The sequence below is a fragment of the Glycine soja genome, chromosome 13 (assembly GCF_004193775.1).
Source record: "Glycine soja cultivar W05 chromosome 13, ASM419377v2, whole genome shotgun sequence".
NCBI lineage: Eukaryota > Viridiplantae > Streptophyta > Magnoliopsida > Fabales > Fabaceae > Glycine > Glycine soja.
In genome coordinates this window covers 19,379,538-19,401,793 of record NC_041014.1, presented here as the reverse complement: position 1 = coordinate 19,401,793, position 22,256 = coordinate 19,379,538, and the positions used below count along the sequence as shown (strand labels likewise).

At 31.0% G+C, this 22,256-nt stretch overlaps 1 protein-coding gene and 2 pseudogenes across 1 annotated transcript; all 3 read left to right on the top strand.

Annotated features, from left to right (window-relative positions):
* Positions 1-3,332: 3,332 nt before the first annotated feature.
* LOC114381077 lies at positions 3,333-5,688 on the top strand (annotated as a pseudogene).
* A 3,271-nt stretch (positions 5,689-8,959) lies between these two features.
* Positions 8,960-10,967, top strand: LOC114381671 (protein ALP1-like). Its single transcript, XM_028340910.1, has 5 exons — positions 8,960-9,160; positions 9,818-9,952; positions 10,542-10,573; positions 10,654-10,828; positions 10,944-10,967. The coding sequence occupies exons 1-5, from the start codon at positions 8,960-8,962 to the stop codon at positions 10,965-10,967; spliced, it is 567 nt and encodes a 188-aa protein (XP_028196711.1).
* Positions 10,968-11,748: 781 nt separating this feature from the next.
* LOC114381670 lies at positions 11,749-21,843 on the top strand (annotated as a pseudogene).
* Positions 21,844-22,256: the final 413 nt, after the last annotated feature.

Sequence of the window (22,256 nt, the reverse complement as noted above, 5' to 3'; positions counted from 1 at the left end):
TTTACTGAAATATGTTCCATATAATATTACAAAGTTGCTATTATTTGTTTTATATCCGTAAAAATTAAACATGATATTAAAACTTTATAATACTTACATATTCTTTTCAATCAACCGAACTCCTTAATTGCTATTAATTTATTTAAGTAATGCTAATGAAGATCCATGTATTAAGTTCATATTATCTTAAACATAGCATTTCTTCTTCAATGTTTTCTATTTTTATTTTTAACAGGTGTTTTTAAGACTTTTTTAAGCATCAAGTAATTTATTATTAACAGAAAACTCTAGAGAGGAGAGAATGGGGATTATTATGTTAAAAGTAACCTGTTTAGTTACTAATTTCGTAGTTGGGACCATAACAGTACGATATTCAGGTTCACTGCACGACACTGTGAAGCAGCGAACCGATCGAACGAGGATGCATGGCATGGCCTTACCCTTCACATTAGGGTTAGGTCAAGAAAACTATTAATGTGTTGTTTGGTGCACGGAAAGGTCACCCTACTATTTTATATGATCCAGCTTCTGCGCACACTCGTGCGTCCTTTCTCACTCAAGCACTTTTGTCCTATTAAGGAATCTTGCTAGCTCCAATATCATTATCATTCACAGGTAGATGTATTGAAATAAAATATTAATAATTTCCATTGCATTTTCAAGAAAAGAATCTGGGAACGTACGTGTTTTTTTGGGTTATTTATTGTTACGAAATTTTTATGAGTTTGAGTGATGATTAGTTTTATTGAAAAATTTAATTAATTAATTTTAAAGTTTAAGTGTGTTTGGTTTAAAAGATGAAATTAGAAAAGAAAAAAAATAAAATATTTTTTTAAGTTAAAGTAAAATATAAAATATGTGTGGGCCCTATAATAAATAATAAAATTTTCTTCTAATATTATTTCTCTCTTTAAAACAAATACATATTTAGTGAAATTCTGGGTCTTAATCATATTTTTTATGTATAAAACTTGAATCTAAGATTTTAGATAAATAAAAACCAGATTTAATACCTCACAAATTAATGATTAATTGGTTTAGTACTTATGATTGTGTGGAGATGAACTGTCTATATATATATTAATCAAATTAATTTACCCTTTTCTTCTTTTCTTAGAACGTTGATATTGATTGTCGATCGTTTCAAGTATTATACTTTACTTTTCTTTTCTTTAGGAGTAATTCTCTCTTTGACTGGATCGGTTGCTGTTGCTTTTCTTTAATTTAATTAATTATACAAATACACTTTAACAGCCGGGTGTGGAGCAGTTAATCATGTTAATTCAATTCAACATAGATTAAAGATAACTAAGGAAAGGTTCCGCGAATCCAGATATATAAGTTCTGTATTTTGTCTGTAAAATTAAATGTCAATATACTCTCATATATAGTTAAAATAAAGAAAGAAAAAAATTATATACAAAAAATATTTTTTTACAAAATCATCCAATCATAATTTATTATATATGATAAGGTTGTTGACCTTTAAAAATAATTTAAATGATAATTTATTATTAGATAATAGTGTAAAAAAATTATACCTTCAATACATAGATATTTAACTCTAAGCTAAATTAAAGTTACTACAGAAAGAATGAATATTAATAATTTATATGACGAAACAGAATGTGATGAGAGAAGTCATTTTAAACTCAATCTGTATTGTTTTATTATAAAATAAAATGTTCACGTTAATCATTTAAGTTAATGCGGATCCACGCTGAGGCAGAGTGTGGCTATAGCCACACCAAAATTTTTAAGTTTTTTTTTTTGGTTTCAAAATGACGTCGTTTTGATTAATAGGTTTTTTTAAAATAAAACTTCCTTCTCTCTCTTGTTCATTGATGCTGTGCTGCATGGCTGCACCTGACCTAGGGTTCCTTCTCTCTCTCGTTCACGGTGAACTATGCAGTTGCGCCTCTTCTTCCATTGCGCCGTGCGCTGCTGCCGCCGTTGCCCCTCTCGGCCTCTCCGCCTCTTCCCTTCCACCGTTCCACGGCTTTGTTGAGGCAAGATTTCCATGAAATAGCTTAGATTATTAACAGCCTTGATTATGAATTGTTGGAAACAAATCCAGGAATTAGGCCTCCAAATATAGCTTAGATTATTAATAGCCTTGCTCTTACTGATCATCATATGCCTTCCTTTTCCTTAGAAATATTGAGTTATTAACAAAGAGTGTAACGGGGTTTATCTTTAGTGCATTTCTTATCATACTGAGCCTAGCATAAATAACCAGCCTGGGTAAACTTTATATACATTATGATGTATTGCAACATTACCTGGACCTGTTTTCTGATGTGCGATGATTAATAAAATCCAATATTACCTTAGGCTTAATACAATTTTCCTGATCTACTTTCATGTTTAAATTGACTTTTTATTTTCTGTTATAAAAGCTTAGAGCTCTTATTTCAATATTTTGATAGTTTTCTTGGGTGCATTGAAAATAATGCTCCAAAACTCCTTTCTATTACTATTACATTTCACATTGCACATCTTGTAATTTATAAAGAGCATGCGAATAAAGTTGAGTTCAGAGCATTTAGAACATTTAAATCTTCTGAACTTTTATTTTTGTAATGATGCAATTAGTAAAGGATAAACCTCTTAATTTATATATCATACCTTTTTTTTATGTTGATGTTAACTGATGGCATGCCTTGTTGGACTCCTTTCTTGTTTAACTCTTGAGCTAATAGCATCACAACTATTGACATAATATTAATTGTAGGCATACTTAGTTATTTCTATCAATCCCAGATAACAGACGCGTAGCAGCTGACACCAAAATTGCTATAGTAGTATAGTTGATAGTGCATACCAATATGATTACTATTTTCAAAATTTTTATACAGTTTATATAATTCATACTAACTATATATAAAAATTCTCAAATTAAAAATAATAAAAATAAAAATATTATCTTGTTCATAATTAACAATAAAAAGTTATAGGTCTTAGCTCTTAAAACAAACATACTAGCAAATTGTTACAACGGATGCCATGACTAACCAAAGAGTGAGAGAGAGAGAGAGAACAAAGGAGTAAAGAGTGTTCAACTTAATCCATTCCCTTATTTATGCTTTCATGAAGGAATTGGAAAATCTAGTTGTTGAGATAGGCATTTTAACAATAAGAAAATTGCTTTTGCTCTGTGCATTTTGTTTCTTTTTCCTTCCTCTTTCAGGGACTTGGTCCTTTTCCTTTTTCACCAGATAAACCTCAAAATTCAACTTCTTGTAATAAATTATTAATGCATAGCTAAAGATAACAGTGGCTTTGAGTTAGATAATTAACTAATTTTAGTGGTTTCATTGTCTCTTTATAGGATGAAGAAATTTTTTCCTGTGCTTTCTAGAGACAAATCTACTTCGGTAAATCTAGAAGCATCAGAAACTCAACATCCAAGTGAGAGTATTAAAGTTGTTGATTATGAATTGTTGGAAATAAATCCAGGAATTAGGCCTCCAATTTCAAGCTATCACCCTGACATCCAAAATGAGGTAAGGAAAGCTTATTTAAAAATAGGTTGTCATCAACCTCCTCATAATTTCGTTTACCCTTGGTCTCTTAAAGGTAATCAAAGACGTAGATTTGGCAAAAATTGGTTTGATTTGTATGATTGGATTGATTATAGTGAATCTAAGGACCTAGCATTTTGCTTGCCATGTTGTTTTATTTAAGAATGTCTCTAAATACGGGGGAGATCACTTTGTGACCGAGGGATTTAGTGATTGGAAGAATTCTCAAAGATTGGCTAATCATGCTACTTCTTCCAATAGTCATGTTGATTGTGTGCATATGAGTTATGCTCTCATGAACCCAAACCAAAGTATTAAGGTTGCATTTGTTAATCAAACTAAACAAATGAATTCCGAATATCGTGTTCGTGTAAACACATCTCTTATAGCTACTAAGTTTCTTTTGAGGTGTGGCATGCCATTTAGAGGGAGTGACGAGTCCTTTAACTCTTTATTTAAGGGGCCATTTATTGAGTTGGTGGACACTTTAAAGGAAATTAACCCAGAGATAGCTAATGTAATTGATTGTGCTATGGGCAATAACTTTGTGACTGCTCCTACGATTCAAAAGGATCTTGCTGCTGCTTGTGCATGTGAAATAACTCAACAAATTGTATGTGATATTGCGAATGATGTATTTTGTGTTTTGATTGATGAATCCGATGATGTTGCTGGTAAAGAACAAATGGCTGTTGTTATTCGCTATGTTAATAGTGAAGGTTAGGTAAAAGAAAGGTTTCTTGGGATTGTTAGTGTTAAAGAAACAAGTGTTAAGTCACTTAAGGAGGCACTTGAGAAGTTGTTGTCTATTAATGGCTTGAGTTTATCTAGTATAAGGGGGCAAGGATATGATGGAGCTAGCAATATGCGAGGTAAGTTTGGTGGTTTGAGAACTTTAATTCAAAATGAAAATCCATCTGCTTATTATGTGCATTGTTTTGCCCATCAACTTCAATTGGCACTTGTTGCATGTGCTAAGACTCACAAAGATGTTAGTGGTTTTTTCGGTAAGGTCAATATGCTTGTTAATTTCATACGGTCTTCTAATAAGAGACAAGAATTACTTCGGGACAAACAAGTATCTCAATTTGCTAAATTGATTGAAGAGGGTCAGATAGAGACTGGTAGTGGATTAAATCAAGAATCGTCTATTGCTAGAGCGGGTGACACTCGTTGGGGTTCCCACTTTAGGACTCTCACTAGTTTGATGACTATATATGGTGCCATTATTGAGGTACTTGAAGAAGTCGGGAAAGATACGTCATTTAAAAAATATGGTGAAACTATGCTTTTGCTAGATGTGCTTCAGTCCTTTGATTTTATTTTCATGTTATACATGATGGTTGAGATTTTAAGATTTATAAATGATTTAAGTGTAGCGCTACAAAAGCGTGATCAAAATCTTTTGAATGCTTTATCACTTGTCAAAGCCACCAAAGAAGAATTACAAGAAATGAGGAATGATGAATGGGAAGAACTTATATCTAAGGTTATGGAAATTTGCAATAAGCATGATATTGATATGCCTGATTTGGATGCACTGTATGTGCAAGGGAAGAAACCTAGACGACATGCTACCATTTCTAGTGTTTCTAATTTGCATCATTATAAGCATGATTGTTTATTTAGTGTTTTAGATTTGCAGTTGCATGAGCTCAATGCTAGGTTTGATGAAGAGAATAATGAACTTTTACAATGTGTTTCATGTTTGAGTCCCTCATCATCATTTGAAGCTTTTGATGTGAAAAAATTGTTGAGGATGGTTGAACTTTATCCAAATGATTTTGTAGATGTGTCGGAAGTGGTGGTGCGACATCAGCTTCAGAATTATGTTAGAAATGTTCGATGTGATCCAAAATTTACAAAGTTAAAAGGACTTTCAGACCTTTGTGCAAAGCTTGTGGAAACAAAAAAGTGCAACACATTTGATATAGTTTATAGGCTTCTAAAGTTGGCTTTAGTCTTGCCGGTAGCAACTGCAAGCGTGGAACGTGTTTTTTCAACTATGAAGTTTGTGAAGAGTCAACTATGTAACAAAATGGGTGATCAATGGTTAAATGATCATCTTGTAACTTTTATAGAAAGAGATGTTCTTGGAAAAATCAACAATGATGTTATTTTAATTTATTTTCAAAAAATGGGTAGTAAACGATTTTCATTGTAAATACATTTCATTAAACAACATTATTTTTTATTTTCAATATATTTTAGTCTATAATTTCTTTTATATTTTAGTCACATTGATATTTATTATCTGCATCCGTCCCTGAAGTTAATAGTTTTTTTTTAAAGAAAAGTTAATTGTTAATACATGATAAATCATAACTTATTTTTTAATTAACTAGACGTGTAAAATAAATAAAAAATTCCTGCATATATCATTGAATTTGTTGACTAGTTTTAATTAATGAATGGAAAAATTGATCTATAACGTCAGGATATCTAACTAAATTTATATGCAAGCTATAGCCATCTCATTAATATCAAGCAAATAATATTAATAAAAACCACACAATTTGGAAATGATCTCCAAGGACGTTGGGAGGAAATAGTCAAATCTTTACGCAGCAAGCTCGTACTTTTGTCGTTTTTATTCATTTTAAAACATTGAAATCATATTAATTGATTAATTGTTGTGTCAATCAATGACGAAAGCAGATCACTAAATAAAATAGAAGCACTAACTTAAAAGCATATATATTGTGTCAAAGGCAGCTACTTTAAACTTTTATGCGAAAGAAACCAAGAAAATGTTCAGTTGATTCATTGTGAATTATATAATGAATCCTTCGGTAATCATATTGTTAATTATTATAATTATTTATGGTTGAGTATATAAGTTAAATTTCTCACATTGTTTTCTATCTTTTTTTTTCTCATTTTCTTACTTTTTCCTTTATTTATCGTTTAAACAAAACATGAGTTAGAAATCATTAATTTAAATCGTTAATGATACGAAGAGGTTGATTATTATTGGAAGTTACTATTTGCACCACCCAATTTACTAGTAGCATTACCCGCATGTGCTCTAAATATATTTTTTTCTTGTGAGAATGTCCTTTCATATGAAAACATGATTTCATTGATAAAATACATAATAAATTCGTTATTTAAGAGGAAGTGCTATATATATGATTCAATTATGTATTTTATCAATGGAATCATGTTTTCATGTGTAATTTATTTTGGACCTCCTTTTACTCAACATAAATATATTTTTGTTTTGTTAAATTATTATGAAAAAATATATAATTAATTTACATATAATTTACTTTGTCAAGGGATTTTACTTAATAGGTTGAACATGATGATTAGTTATTGTAAACTTTCTAACATTGTCTTCCATTTTTACAGAAAAAAATTATAAGTTACCTTTTTTACTTTATTTATTATGATACAAATTATATTAATGATAATACGCCTTACCTTTTTTAAGATAATCAAATTAATAATGATATAAATTACTTTTTATTTAAATTTGAATTAATCATGACACAAGTTGCCATTTTTAATTGTAATCAAATTAATATCATAAATTGATTTGATTACTATTAATAAAGGTAATTCATATAAAGGAAATCCATATAATAATGAATTCGGTTACGTTTATAAATGATAACTTCTATCCAATTAATTTAGTTTTAATTAAGAAACTTGCATTTATAATTAATAAAAAAAATCATAAAAACCATATAATAAAAACATATTTTTGTTGTAGAAAAGAGAGTGTAAAAAAAAATACACAACAAAAACATAATTCCATTAACAAAATACATATCAAAATCTTGTTTTCTTTGTATTTTTTTATGCACTCCCTCTTATACAAAGGAAACATGATTATGTTGTGTAATTTGCCAACAGAATCATGTTTTCATGTAAAGGACATTTAAAAAAATAATATTTAAAACACACGTGGGTAGTGAGAAGAGTTGCTCTCTTGCTAATTTTGTAGTTATATTCCTTGGATTAGAGTGAGTTGATGGGTTGAATAGTTTCTAAATAAGAACTTTGTTTATTTACAATTTGGTAGTTAATCTAAAGAGAGGATGCACTATCTTAAGAAGAAAAAAAAAATAACTTAACTTACAAGACTATTGATAACGATTGTAGAATCATCTCAAAATAAATTACGATTACAACAATTATGCAGCATTGAAATAACATAGGTTAATTCAGAGATACAATCCAATTAGGTTCCTATTTCAGTCCACTTATAATTTAAAGTAAGGGATTTCATTGAGTAGGTTGCAAACAATTAAAATGCAGAAACAAAATCACAAATTATAATAGGTTTATGAAGCAGATTTAAGGAGCATCAATCCAATTCACCAAATCCAAACAATTTGAATTATCAAAATTTTCCAAAGTAGTCAATCTAATTAGAAGTAATTCAATCGAGCTAATCCTTAATTACATTAAGATCACAAATCATATTGAAGTATCATCCAATTAATCTATAATTAGGATTTGAATTAGGGAATTAATCAATAACCTAATTCATTTTCAATCTTAAATACATTCAGAATCATAAATACGAAAATAGAATTAGAAAAGAGAACGAACACTCATAACAAAATTTAAAATACTTAACTAGAGTCAAAACACAACTTGAATGGACCAGACATAGGTGATCTACAGTCGAATAATTTTTAGGATCTTTCCTTAACTGGAATATTTTGGCACCTACCATAAGACTTAGTGAAACTATTATTGACTCTCTTTTCTTTTTTCAGTGAGTAGCATGTGTTAACAAGATGGTGGCGACTAAAAAAAATAAATTTCCATCATCATTATGAGGATAATCCTTTGTTATAATAGTTATTGATTCCAGTAATTAACCTAGTTGAAGCAACAAACAAAGAAGATGAAAAGAAATAGTAGGGAGGTAGAACAAAATAAAATAAAATAAAAAGAGAAGGAAGAACAAAATGCAAAATTACAAGATCAAATTACAGCCTTGAGACATGGAATAGTGTTTGAAGTCAGGGTGACATGATGAGAAGTTCTCAGCTATAGTAAGGAAATATCCAACTCGAGACAATCTCGACAAACTTTTGTGTTCTAGCCACAAAAACCATTTGATGGCTCCAAAAATACTGATAGACATTTTTTGGTCGTCTAGACACATTTTTTTTATAAGTGGATAAAGTGATTTTGTATGTTATAAGAAGTTCATCGAAACTTTTAAAGACATTACACTAATGTGGTTTACTAAAATACCTTTTCAATCTATCATAAGCTTGGATGAGTTCTCAAAGAATTTTTTGGCTCTATTTAAGGAAAGTAAGACTTGATCCAACTATATATTGGGGAAAATGCTCTGAATTCCACTAGGCATACAAACAATTGTTTCACATTGGTAAGACAGATTGAGAAGTTAATAAAGGAGAGATATTTAGGATGGTACGCCCAAAAGAGATATAGACAAGGAAACAATGGTGGAACCTCAACAACAAAAGGTTTTAAAGATTCTTCATAAAGAGAATGAGATTCAAACACGAAAAGGAGGGGAGTATCATGAAAGACCCGTGTTGCGTGACTTCAATAGAGCTCCAAGTGACTCAGATTTGATATCTGGATTTTGTGTATTCACACTGGATAGCAAATCTTCTGGAACATCATTGACTGTTTCATTGGTTGGAGCCTCCTCATGACTGCTTCTTATAATTTCAACCGGCTCATTTAAGGAATTTGAGGTAGTATCTTTGATCTCTCCAAGATAAATATTATCACTCACTTGATATCTTCTCCTCATTATCATAACTGCTAGCTGAACTTTGCTTTCCACTCAAGTCTTCTTCAGTAGCTCCAAAGGGTGGCATATTCTTGACTGTCTTGGTTCCAGGAAAGTCAAGAGACTCAAGACATCTTTCTTTGAGCATAGTAGGACTATATTGATTTAATATATTATTTTTTGGCATAAATATATTAATTTTTTAATATATATATATATATATATATATATATATATATATATATATATATATATATATTCTTATCTTTATATTTAATTCTTCTAAAACATATTGCAAACTCCATGCATCTTGTATCAAGTTCTGGCCTTTCTATGCATATGAGCAAATGCACAATTCTTCTAAAATAGTGACAGGGACATTACCATTGGCCAAACCAAAAAGGCAAAAACATTCCATAGAAAGTAATAAAATAAAAGAAAAGGGGGCTAAAAAATAGAAAGCAATGTACTATAGAGATCTTTGACCTATTCTTATTTGTTGAATTATTAAAGTCTAACTTGTTTTGAAGTGATTAGTTGCATTCTATCTTTTTTGCAGTATTTATACTATCTTAATCTTACTGAATATGCCAAAATTAGTTATTATATCATTGCTTCTTATGAAGTTCTTTTTGTAATTGTGTCGAGTCTCCAAAAGTATGTAGATACTTATTCACATGCAATGCTAGTATTGGTATGTGTATTTTGTAAGAAGATTTTTGTTTTAAATCTCAAAACAGTATGTGCACAAATTATCTTATATCATTATCATGTAGTTTGGATTGAGAAAAAATGGATCATAACATAGTTGACACTGTAATTACTTCAAGAAAACGTAAAAGAGAAGATTATAAGAAGATAATCTTAATAGCTACTGCTTGTGTTGTTCATATGGTCATTGGTGTAGTAACATGGTAGCATAATAATTATTTTGTTAAGGAACCAACCCATAATTGGGAATTAGAACGTCATAGCTTCCTTAACCGTCTTTATAGATGGACAGAGCAAGATTGTATTGAACAACTGAGGCTTAGTAAAAGTTTATTTTTTAACCTTTGGAGAATTTTACAAGAGAGGGGTGGATTAGTAAGAACAAGAAATGTTCCAACAACCGAAGCAGTAGCAATATTTTTATATATCCTTGCTCACAACCTAAAGTACAGGGTAGTGCAATTTAGTTATTGTAGATCTAAAGAAACCATAAGTAAGCAATTCAATGATGTCTTGAGAGCAGTAATGAAAGTGAGCCAAGACTATTTGAATTTTACCCTGTACTTTAGTAGGTGCAAAAGCAAACAAGTGGAGATGGTTTGAGGTAAGTTTATCATTTGTTATGAGAGATTAGTTAATTATAAATTTTTCTTAGAATCTAATAAAATTTTCTTGTTTGTACAGATGTATTGGAGCACTCGATGAGACACATATTTTGGTTACAGTTTCTCCTTATGAGAGACCTAGATATTGTAATAGAAATGGTGATGTCTCTACTAATGTGTTAGCTGTTTGTGATCCAGATTTAAGGTTTATTTATGTGTTACCTGGGTGGGAAGGGTCTGCAAGAGATTTTCAAGTATTACGAGATGGATTACGTCATCAAAATAAACTTGAAATTCCAACTGGTAGTATTCCTTGAAAATAGTTTTTTCTCTAGTTTAAGCCTGTGATTTTTATTTTAAATGTTGCAGGTAAGTACTTTCTTGTGGATGTGAGATATACCGATGGTCAAGGATTTTTAGCACCATATCGAGGGACTAGATATCATCTTAATGAGTGGATTGGAAACGCCCCTCAAAGTTACAAGGAATTATTTAATCTTCGTCATGCAAGTGCCCAAAATGCAATAGAAAGGTCATTGGGATCTTGAAAAAAAGATGGAGTATATTAAAAAGTCCTTCATTTTTTTACACAAAGACACATAAGAATTATCAATACTTGTTTTGTGTTACACAATTTCATAAGAGACGAGCGACAAACTAATCAACTATTAGAAGTTCAAAACTTAGAATTCTTGTCTGTTGTTGATGAAGAGTTAGTCCATCAATAAAAGGAAATAGTTCAAAATAATGTCACAGATGATATCACAACTATTCAAGCTACTGAGGACTGGACAAGATTTCGAGATACATTATCTATGAATATGTTTGCTAACTATCAAGTTAGAAGAAACTTTGCTTAGGGATAGTTCTTTTTTATATGTAATTTGTTATTGCAGACAAACTTTGTGTACTTTGTTATTGTTGTACTTTGCTATTGAAGAAAGACTTTTGTGTACTTTGCTATTGCATAAAACTTTGCTTGAAATATTTTCTATGATTGTGTAATGGACTAGTCAAATGAATAAAGTAGGTTGTATCTAATATTTGTTATGAGCAAGTTAAATAACTGACATTAACTTTAATAGAGTCATCTAATGAAAAAATGATGGGCAAAAAAAAAGTTTCAGGAAAAAATAATGAGGAAATAAGAAGTTATTTTACATGGAATTTGGAGATGGAACGTGTATTGATTGATGTACTGAGAAATCATAGGAATTTGGGTAACAAGGACGATGGAGGTCGGAAAAAGTCAGGATTGAATGTTGCAACCACGGTGTTGTCTACAAGCTTCAATGTTCATGTCACATCAAGAATGTCAAAAACCGTATCTAATTATAGAGATCGTGGTATGGTACTGTAACTGACATCCTTGACCAGAGTGTGGGTTTGATTGGGATGACACTAAGCACATGATCACAGTTAAGGATTGAAAATGCTTGGAATGAATATTGCATTGTAAGTATTCTTTTATATATTACTATTTTTTATTCAAAGCAAATTGGATTAGATTTTTTTTCTTTTTTTTAGTTGCATAAATCGACTAAACCGTTTCGATCCAAGGTGCTTCAAAACTGTGATGATATAGTGGATTTGTGCGCTAAAGATAGAGCCACTAGTCATGGAGCTGAAACTACTATGGATGATGATGAAGCGATGAGTAGAGAAACAAATAAAGTGGAATTCATGGGTTTAGGTGCTAGTGCTACTATAGACTTAGAAGAAAATACAAAAGGAAAAAGACAAGGTTCAACTTCTTTTGACACGCAATCTCACAAGAGAAGGATGGGAGAAAAAGAAGGAATAACAGCTTCTTTGGATAAAATGACCAACTCTTTTGATCGAATGGTAGAAAAAATGGATGGTAAAGTCGATGATGAAGATATTCAAGAAGTGTTACGTGAGACAGCTTTAATACCAGATCTTAATAGACAACAATGGGATAAAGCTATTAAGTGGTCAGGTGACAATCCAAAGCAATTAGCTATCGTGAAAGCCCTTCCAATTTAAGAAAAGACATATTATGTTTTAACACATCTTGCAATATGAAACTCGGTGAGTAACCTATTCTCTACATTTTCAGTTTCAACTTTCAAATTAGAAAATTGTCCTTTTTTATGCCTAGTTGAAGTGATATTTTAACTATAGTAGAACTTTTATTTGTGATGATTTTATTATATTTATGATGGTTTCCTTGGTATAATCTGCACCACCACTTTAGTTAATTTTTTATTAAATGGAATCATATGTCATACTAAGTTATCTGTCATTGCTGTTGTGACTTATATTATTTTGTTTCTTCTGTGTGCTTGTAGTGAACAAGGAATAGAGGAGTTACATTCTTAGAAAATAAGAAAAAAAAGTTGATTCTTTTAAAATTGTTTGATTATGTTGTTTGTTTTGGATCCTCTAATTTGCAAAATAGTTCTTGAATGATTGAGTATTACCAGTGAAGTGGCATCAATATGGATGATATATGATTTTAGGTTTGATATGGATTGAAGTATTTTCTTCTCTTACGAACAATGAAATTAATATCAATATTTTTGAATTTTGTATGAGATGATTGTCCTTAAATTACGTAATTATTTAATTCTAATAGGTTTTTTTTAAATTATCATGAGACTACATAATTGAAATCATTTTTAAAAAGGAATTAGATTGAACAAGGAATTACATAACATTTATCTTTAATTTTGCAATATTGTGTAATCCACGTTTTTTTTGTGTTTGTTTATACCAGAATGTTGTGTGAGTAGGGGTGAGAATAGGCTAGGCCAGACCAAACTTTGAAAGGCCTGAGCCTAGCCTACGAAGAATTTTTGAGACCTGAGCATAGCCTATAACCTATCAAAGACTTTTATTTTGGCTCGGCTTGACCTTTTTAAAAGTCTAGTCTGACCTGATAGCCTTTTTAAAAGTCTTCTTCACATTAAATCTCTAATATTAACCTAATAGGAAAGTTAAAGGAAAAGGAAAACCAATAAAAATAATGAGGAATATAAAAGGGCACATGACTCACACCTAAATTGTAATCAAAGTCTTACTTGATTATAGGAATAGAAGTTATGGAGCAGTAATGTGTAATCAAAGTTTGATAGTTTAAAAAAAATTAATTGTACCCAAAAAATAATATAAGTACATATACATATACATATATATATATAGGCCAACCTATCAGGCTTTTTAATAAGTCTAAGCCTAGTCTATTTAATTTAATAGGCTTTTTAAAATGTCTGAGCCTAATCTTTTAATCAGTTCAGACCAAACTTTATGTAGGCCAGGTTGTAGGCCCCTGTAGGTTGGTCTGGCCTATTCCCACCCCTATGTGTGAGATTCAAAATTGTTTAGAATTAAAATTATTTTGATTATTTAATTGTTAAATATTAAAAAATTAATTATTAAATATTTTCTAGCATTAAATTTATTTGGAATATTTAACTATTTAAAAAATGACTAATATTTATTTTTATTCAATATTAAAATTTTAATTTTTAAATAAATATTTAAAAATAAAAATTTGAATTTCAATGAAATTGAATTGCTTTATCCAAACAAGAAAATTCAAATACAAAAAATTAAATTGATTCATCCAAACAAAATATTTATAAAATGAAAAGAATTTAAATCAAGATAATTAAAATGTTGTGTATTTGAATTTTCTATAGAAATTTTTAAATCCTCCATTCAAATACAAGGTTAAAGACATTATACTAATGTGGTTTACTAGAATAGCTTTTCGATCTATCATAAGCTTCTATGAGTTCTCAAAGAATTTTTTTGGCTCAATTCAAGGAAAGTAAGACTTGATCCAACTATATTGGGGAAAATGCTCTGAATTCCACTAGGCATACAAACCAACAATTGTTTCACATTGGTGAGACAGATTGAGAAGTTAATAAAGGAGAGATATTTAGGATAGTATGTCCAAAAGAGATATAGACAAGGAAACAATGGTGGAACCTCAACAACAAAAGGTTTTAAAGATTCTTCATAAAGAGAATGAGATTCAAACTCGAAAAGGAGGGGAGTATCAGGAAAGAGCCGTGTTGGGCGACTTTAATACCATTGTGGGAGGATTTGTTGGGGGATGACCAATGAGCTTGATGAGAAATAAAAGTATGCTAGTGATATACTGATCAACCAATGTGGAAGCCTGTAAACATCCAACAATAAATTTTACTAGTGAGGATTATGACGAGATAAGCAATATGAAGGTTATCCTATTTTCATGATTACAACGATGGTTGGTTATAATTTAAAAGGGTTGATCAAGGAAGCTCGGTCGATGTTGTTTTCCGAAAAGCATTTATTAGGATGCCAATATCCATTCCATAGTACGCTTGTTGGGTTTAGCGGTGATTGTGTAGTAGTTTGGGGGTTTGTCAAACTTCAAACAAAGTTTGGAAGATAAAAAGATGGAAAAGACCATCCGAGTGAAGTATGTGGTTTTCAATGCTGCATCATCGTATAATATGATCATAGGAAGGACACCAATGAATGTTATTGTGTCATGGTGTCAACCCTATCTAATGATTTAGTATCCTGACGGTTCAATAACAGTGTCGAGAGTAGATCAAAAGGTGTCAAGGAAATGTTATTAGTTATAAGAACAATAAGAGGTTGATAAAGAAGAAACTTAGTCAGAGGTTGATCATCAAATTCATAACTGAATAAATTCAATACGAGAGAAGACTTTGTTGACAAGAAACTCATCCAATAGAATACCTCAAATAGGTTGTTACCAGGGAAACTGATTTAATTCAATACGAATCAGAATAACTGAATCGAAAACTCAATAACTGAATAAATTGAAGAAAAAAATTGAAAATTATTTCGGCTGCTACATTGAAAATTGATCTAATATAGGAGCTTGGGACATGTGGATTGCAGTGGCCTATGACAAATACAAATTTACTACAGGCCATATGATAAGCATTTGGAGCAGGCCGAATGATATTTGGGTTTCGGTAAATGCTTCTTGCACCCCACTATTTTCTTTCGCACCCCATAAGAAACTTTAAAGAAATTAAATGGATAAATGTGTCCTTCATTGTCTATTAATCTTACCAAACACCCCTTTCCCTCACGCCTTAACCTTGCATCCCTTTCCTTGCACCACATCAGCTTTCAACCAAGTTCTTGTGAAATAATTTATAACTGCCATAACCTATGAAAAACTTCTTGAATCCACGGTGTAATTATTAGCTTCGCTGCTTCAATATATATATCCTACCACTTACGATACACTACACTTTGTGCAACTCTTGAACTCAGAGAAATTTGAAGTTAAAATAAGACCATCATATAACACTTGTCAACACAATCAACCAACCTTAATGTCTGGTCATTGGTAGACTTCAAAGAAAAAGATGCAAAAACCTAATTCTTGATTACCAAATCTGTAACTATTCATAGGTTCAAGGTTCCAAATTGAGTAATATTTAAATCAAAACGCATTTGAGATTACTCAATTTGAAACCTTGTTAGAATTGTTGTGAATTTGATAACCAGGAATATAAAATGCATTCTTGATTTAAAAAAATATACTGCTATATTTTTTTTAACATATAAGACAAGATAAAGATAAGATTTGTAATAATCACAAAAAAATTATGGTAAAAGTGGAACATAGAGTAGAGTATTGGTACAATCACCAATGTGGATTCTCATCTTTACGTATTTGTATACTCTTACTCCGGGAAAATGTTATTCACGTGTAGTATATAAAAGTGACATATTAAAAAAATATAAATAATACAATAGATGCCTTAAAATTCAAGATGCAGTAAAAAAAATAGGAATGAATGAGTAATTAATTTGATTAGATATTACTCAACTCAATTCAACTAAACTAGTCCCTAAGAGATAACAAGTAAAGAAAGCAAGAAGAAGAACGAAGAAGACACAACATGAGTTATACTAAAATAAAAATACGATCGCTTACGAAAATAAATATATTATGAAAAATTGAATACAAATATATATATATATATATATATATATATATATATATATATATATATATATATATATATATCAAAAACTAGTTTCAGTAATATAAAAATTTACACTATAAATTCTGAAATGTATTAAAATATAATTAAATTATAAAAACTAATTTTCATGAAAAGGTCTTTTAATTTTAAAAAATTTAAATAAAAAATTTAAACCAGCACCCTACCTAACTAAATTGCTTGGTATTCTATATGTCAGAATATTGTATAGTAGAGTTTGCCACTAAAATTAAATCAGCCACTCTAATTGGTTGCAGACAACTTTTAGATGCAAAATGTTTGAAACTTATATGGCAACAAAAAGAAATCTTTGCTCAAATTAAAGTTAGAGATTTGGCACCAAAGCACAAATAGAGACTATACTTCTCACATTGAGTCCCAGGCATGAAATGACTTTGACCCCAAGGTATATATAGAGGGGGATCCCAGATCATGCCAAACATGCTCTAAGCTGCACAGCTGCTCATGCCTAACATATATATTGTCAATTCCAACTTTACAAAACTGAAAGCTAATTATTGTATAAGTTATGCAAACAAAAGTAGTTTATCTAGCGGCCTAAAAAATTATTAGACATTAGTCCATCCTCTAAAATAACTTTAAAATTATTCTGAAGCACCAATAGCCATCTTTCCTATTACTACAAAGTATATATCACACATTTTTACAGTTGGTCAGTTGTTTATAAAACCTTTAGGTTGCCAGATAAGATAAAAACAACAACCAAGCATTTCTCCCTCTCCAAGATAGTAGTAACAGAAAAACAGAATGGTGCTTCAGAAGAAAGGGTGAGATAACAACATAAATGACTAGACAAAAGAAAGAAAACAAATGATGCTTCAGAAGTCACAACAAATATGGCATTTCCATCAGACAAAAATGAAATGACAGCACAACTGTGACAGTGTTTCACAGCTTCACGATGTGGGTACCTGATCACAACGCAAAAATGGAAAACAAAGCACAACGGGGTGGGTGCGGTGACGTGGGTGATGACGGTGAGGGATTGACAGCGGCGGCGCGACGATGTGGGTTACACGACGGCTTCACGACGTGCGAAAACAGTGACCACACAACCGCGACTTCAGCGTGACGTGGAAGGATGGTCATGATGGAGACGTGGGCAGCTCGTGTGATGACGGCGTGACAGTGGTGGAGCTAGTGAGACGGTGGGTGCGAAACCTCTGAAAAAAAAACATCAATGGAAAGTGATTGAATCGCATTAGGGTTTGGTGCTTAATTTTGGGTATAATTTTAATTTCCGACGGAAAGGAATTCTGTAGAAAAAATCCATCTTTCATTTTTCGAAGGATTTAATTCAGTGAGTAAAAATCTGTCGATAATTAGTAATTTCCAATAAAAAATTTGTCCGTGGGAATTCAAATATTTTCTCACAAAATTATTCCGTCATTAAATTTCTCGTTGATAATTTTGACATGTCTGACGGAATATATTTCGTGAGAAATATTTCGTCAATAACAACGATTTTTCTTGTAATGCAGGAGATCTTGCCCATCAACTCATTCACTATGCAGTATCTACTCAAAGGCTACGCATATACTGGTGAGTTTTAGTGTTTTCCTTCCCTGTTCTTTTGAGGAACAAGTAATATTAACACCATTTAACATAAGGGAACTAGTGGAGTGAATTATCGGCCACAAAATTTTCACAAGATAAGATAGCAGGAGTGTTTTTAACATTAAATCAAACAATTTTTATTAAAATTTGGGAAAATCTATTAAGAAAAAAAAAGATAAAATATTGAAACAATTAATAAGGCTCTAACATGAAGGGAGAAAAAGAAAAATATACTGGCTGAACAACTATTAACCAAAGGAGAATGTTAATCAATGCCTTCGGGATACTCTTTAAAGAATTTAAAGTAAAATATTTATTGGGAGACAAAAAGTTATATTGTTCACAATTTTTTTTGCATTTTCGTATAATTTTTATATTAAATATATTTTTTTAATTTTTTAATCAATATTTTAAAGACTCTTAACCAAATAATAATAATAATACTAATAACAATTATAATTACAAGTGTACGTGAAAAGTAGAATAATGTCTGGCCTATCTTTCAAGTGGCTGCTGGCACTGAATAAAACCCTAAATTTGGATTGGTGTTGCAGCTGTAATAACACAATATGGTAGACAATAACTTGAAGAAAGAAAACTGTGTTTATGCTTGGATGTAAATTAAAGTGAGTGTGTCATTGTACATGCAGGTGGTGGAAGAAAACTGACACGTGTGGAAGTAACACTGGACGTTAGAAAAACGTGACGCGTGTGCAAATTGGACCGTACTGAGAAACCGAACAAATATGGCAAGTACTGGTGCTGGTGTTTCTGGTCTTTGGAGTTGGAGGTGATGAACCTGCTTGGGACCAAGGAGATTGCATTCGAGCTTGAGACGAAGGCCTCAACACCCAGCCTGAACACTCATTTGGAATTTTATGGTACGTACACACCTAGGTGAAACTTCGTTTACAAATTATATATGAACTATTTATTCTATTAAAAAATTTCATTAAAATGTATTAATAATGTAATCATCCCATTATTCTAGTTATTCACTAAACATCCTTTCTTATTTTAAATACTTGTCGATTTCTTTTTAGGATAAAGTATATTTTATATCCCTTTAAAATATGTGAAATTTGGAATTGTCATTTCAATTCCTCTAAAATTTTAACATGTTACTGTTCATTCAGCATGTTAACTCTGTTAATAAATCTGCATAGGTGACAGATAAGGTTGAACACTAATTTTGTTTAATCATTTCTACAATAATTTATTTTCTTTTTTCAAAAAGGGTAGTGGTACAAGTTAAAATGTTAGCTTAACGTACTAGATATACTAACATATTTAACATACTCAACAAACAATATTAAAATATTAAAATTTTAGAGGGACTAAAATGGGGTGAAATTTTTTTGAAGGACTAATTTTAAATTTTACATATTTTAGAAGACCAAAAAGTTTTTTATCACTTTTTTTAATACCTAAAGCAAGTCTAATGAAGCATTTTGTATTATGTTTTCGGAATGCAATAATGTGTAGGGCTTGATGAACAATTGCTGGTTCAGAGTGAAAACAAATGTAGCAAAGCCCCACAAGGGTGAGATTGGAATAGTGTTTGAACACCCTACCCAACCAGCAAACCAACCCGGTGGTTGGATGGTAAAGGAAAAACATTTGGAGAAATCACTAGAGAAATTACCAACCCTAAGAAAGAGTGGTTCCACATAATCCATGAACACATCCTCAAAAATGTTCACCATCTCTAAAATCAAAAAACATTGCACCTCTGACTCTACTTGGATCATCATCCATGGCCACGTGTATGACTGCACCCGCTTCCTCAAAGACCACCCTGGCGGTGTCGATAGCATCCTCATAAATGCAGACACCGACTGCACTGAAGAGTTCGATGCCATCCATTCCGACAAAGCAAAGCAAATGCTTCAAGATTTTCGAATTGGCGACCTCATGAGCACATGCAGGTGTGTTTTCATTTACGTATTGGATGATTAAAAAATATGGGATTTCTCTAAATTATGTGAACCTCATTCTCTTTTTTAACAACTTGAACGTATAATTTTTAATAAAATTTAATTAATAAAAAATATGAAATATTTCAAATTCTAATAAAAACACACATGCAACCTTGTGTATTGAGCAAATTTTTAATATATTAATTTCGGCAGTAGAAATAGTATTTAAGGTTATTTTTATTAAATTTAATAGTTATGCAAGAAAAATATTTTATATATTATGAATAAATAAAAAATCAATTTTCTTATGATTTTTAACATATTTATCTTACATGGTGATTGGTTTATACATTGTTTATGAGTTTAATTAAGGAATTTTTATACCGTAAGACTATAAAAAATGAAAAAAATAGTGTATATAATGTCGTTATAAATAATTTTTATACTTTCATTTAATTATAGTCTATTATAAATATTAAATTTATTAATTTTTATAATAATTATTTTAAAAATCATGTGAATCATAAGTTTTTTTTATTGATGGACAATGTTAGTGTATAGAAATTAGGCAAAAATTAATGTGTCTTCATGAATCAACCATTGTTTAAGGAATAATAAATGGAAAGTTTATTAAAAGTATCATTAATGCATCTCTACTCTGATTTCTAATACATTCTTGATGTGAATTTCAATAGGGCAATGGTTAATTAGAAGACCCTAGAAATTAAGAATCATGTTAAAAATTATATTTGAAATAATATTATAAAAGTAAATTACAAAACTATCATGCACAACAAGTTCTAAAGGTTGATAATTTATCCTATTTTATTATTAGAAATTTTAATTTGTTAGGAATTTTATTTCATTATGTATTGATTTATAAGGTTTGTTAATTATGGGTGAACAGGCTACACCTCATACTCATCACCCAACAACTCCGTGCATGACAATTTCGAATTCGCAAATTTGCCTCTTATTAAGGAAATTAATCACCACACCACCACCACCACGCGAGAAAATCTCATGCAAACTCGTGTCAAAGACTTCGATTTCCCATGATGTGAGGCTCTTACGTTTTGCCTTACCCTAGAGGACCAACTTCTAGGTTTACCTGTGGGAAAGCACATTTTCCTATGCACCACCATCAATGACAAGCTATGCATGCGAGCCTACACTCCAACAAGTAGTGTGGACGAAGTAGGGTTTTCCGAACTTGTCATCAAGGTTTACTTCAAGGCGTGCACTCCAAGTTCCCAAACGGAGGACTCTTGTCTCAACATTTGGACTCCCTCCCCATTGGGCCACATAGAGTACACCGAAAGAGGCAACTTCTTGGTTCATAGAAAGCAAAGATTCGCCAAGAGGCTAGCCATGTTGGCTAATGGAACTGGGATCACACCTATTTACCAAGTGGCGCAAACGATTCTGAAGGACCCAGAGGACCGCACAAAGATGCATGAGGTCTATGCGAACAAAACTGAGGATGATATTTTGTTGAAGGACGAAATGGATGTGTGGGAAAAAACACATTGTGATCGATTCAAGGTGTGGTATGTGGTTGGAACTGCTAGGGAGGGATGGGGATACAGTGTGGGGTTCATCACAGAAAGTATCACGAGGGAGCACCTTCCAGAAACGTCAAGGGATGCCTTAGCTTTCTTTGACTTGTGGACCACCACCTATGATTCAATTCGCAGTGCAACCTAATTTGGAGAAGATGTGAAATATGATATCAAGAACCACCTACTTTTGTTTTAGGGCATGTATGTGTATTGTTATTGTCGTTTATGTATCAATAATTATTGGAGTATTTCTTGAATAATAATATATTCGAAAAGACATATTATACGAGATAGGAAAAAAATTAACATATTTTTTTTTATGTATCTATGTTTCTCCCAACAATCTCTATCCCACAATTTGTTTTAATGATAAAAATACTTTTCTTCATATTCAAAATTTATTAATTTATGTAAGTGTAAAATTATTTCACATTACTCATCAATTAATTTCTTATCCAGAATTTATTAAATTATGAAAAGTATGTTTTAAATAGGTGTTTTATTACTAAAAAACTTAAGTTAGAAGATCTTTTCTCATTTTCTTTCCTATATCATTTTGTTCAACGTCTCCGTTCCCTCAATTCCACATTCTGTTTAGCGCCTTTCACC

Coding starts and splice junctions, on each gene's coding strand:
- LOC114381671 (XM_028340910.1), top strand. CDS start 8,960: ATGGTGGAACCTCAACAACAAAAGGTTTTAAAGATTCTTCATAAAGAG. Junction 9,953..10,541: donor CACATGCAATGCTAGTATTG/GTATGTGTATTT, acceptor GTACTTTAGTAG/GTGCAAAAGCAAACAAGTGG. Junction 10,829..10,943: donor GGTCTGCAAGAGATTTTCAA/GTATTACGAGAT, acceptor TAAATGTTGCAG/GTAAGTACTTTCTTGTGGAT.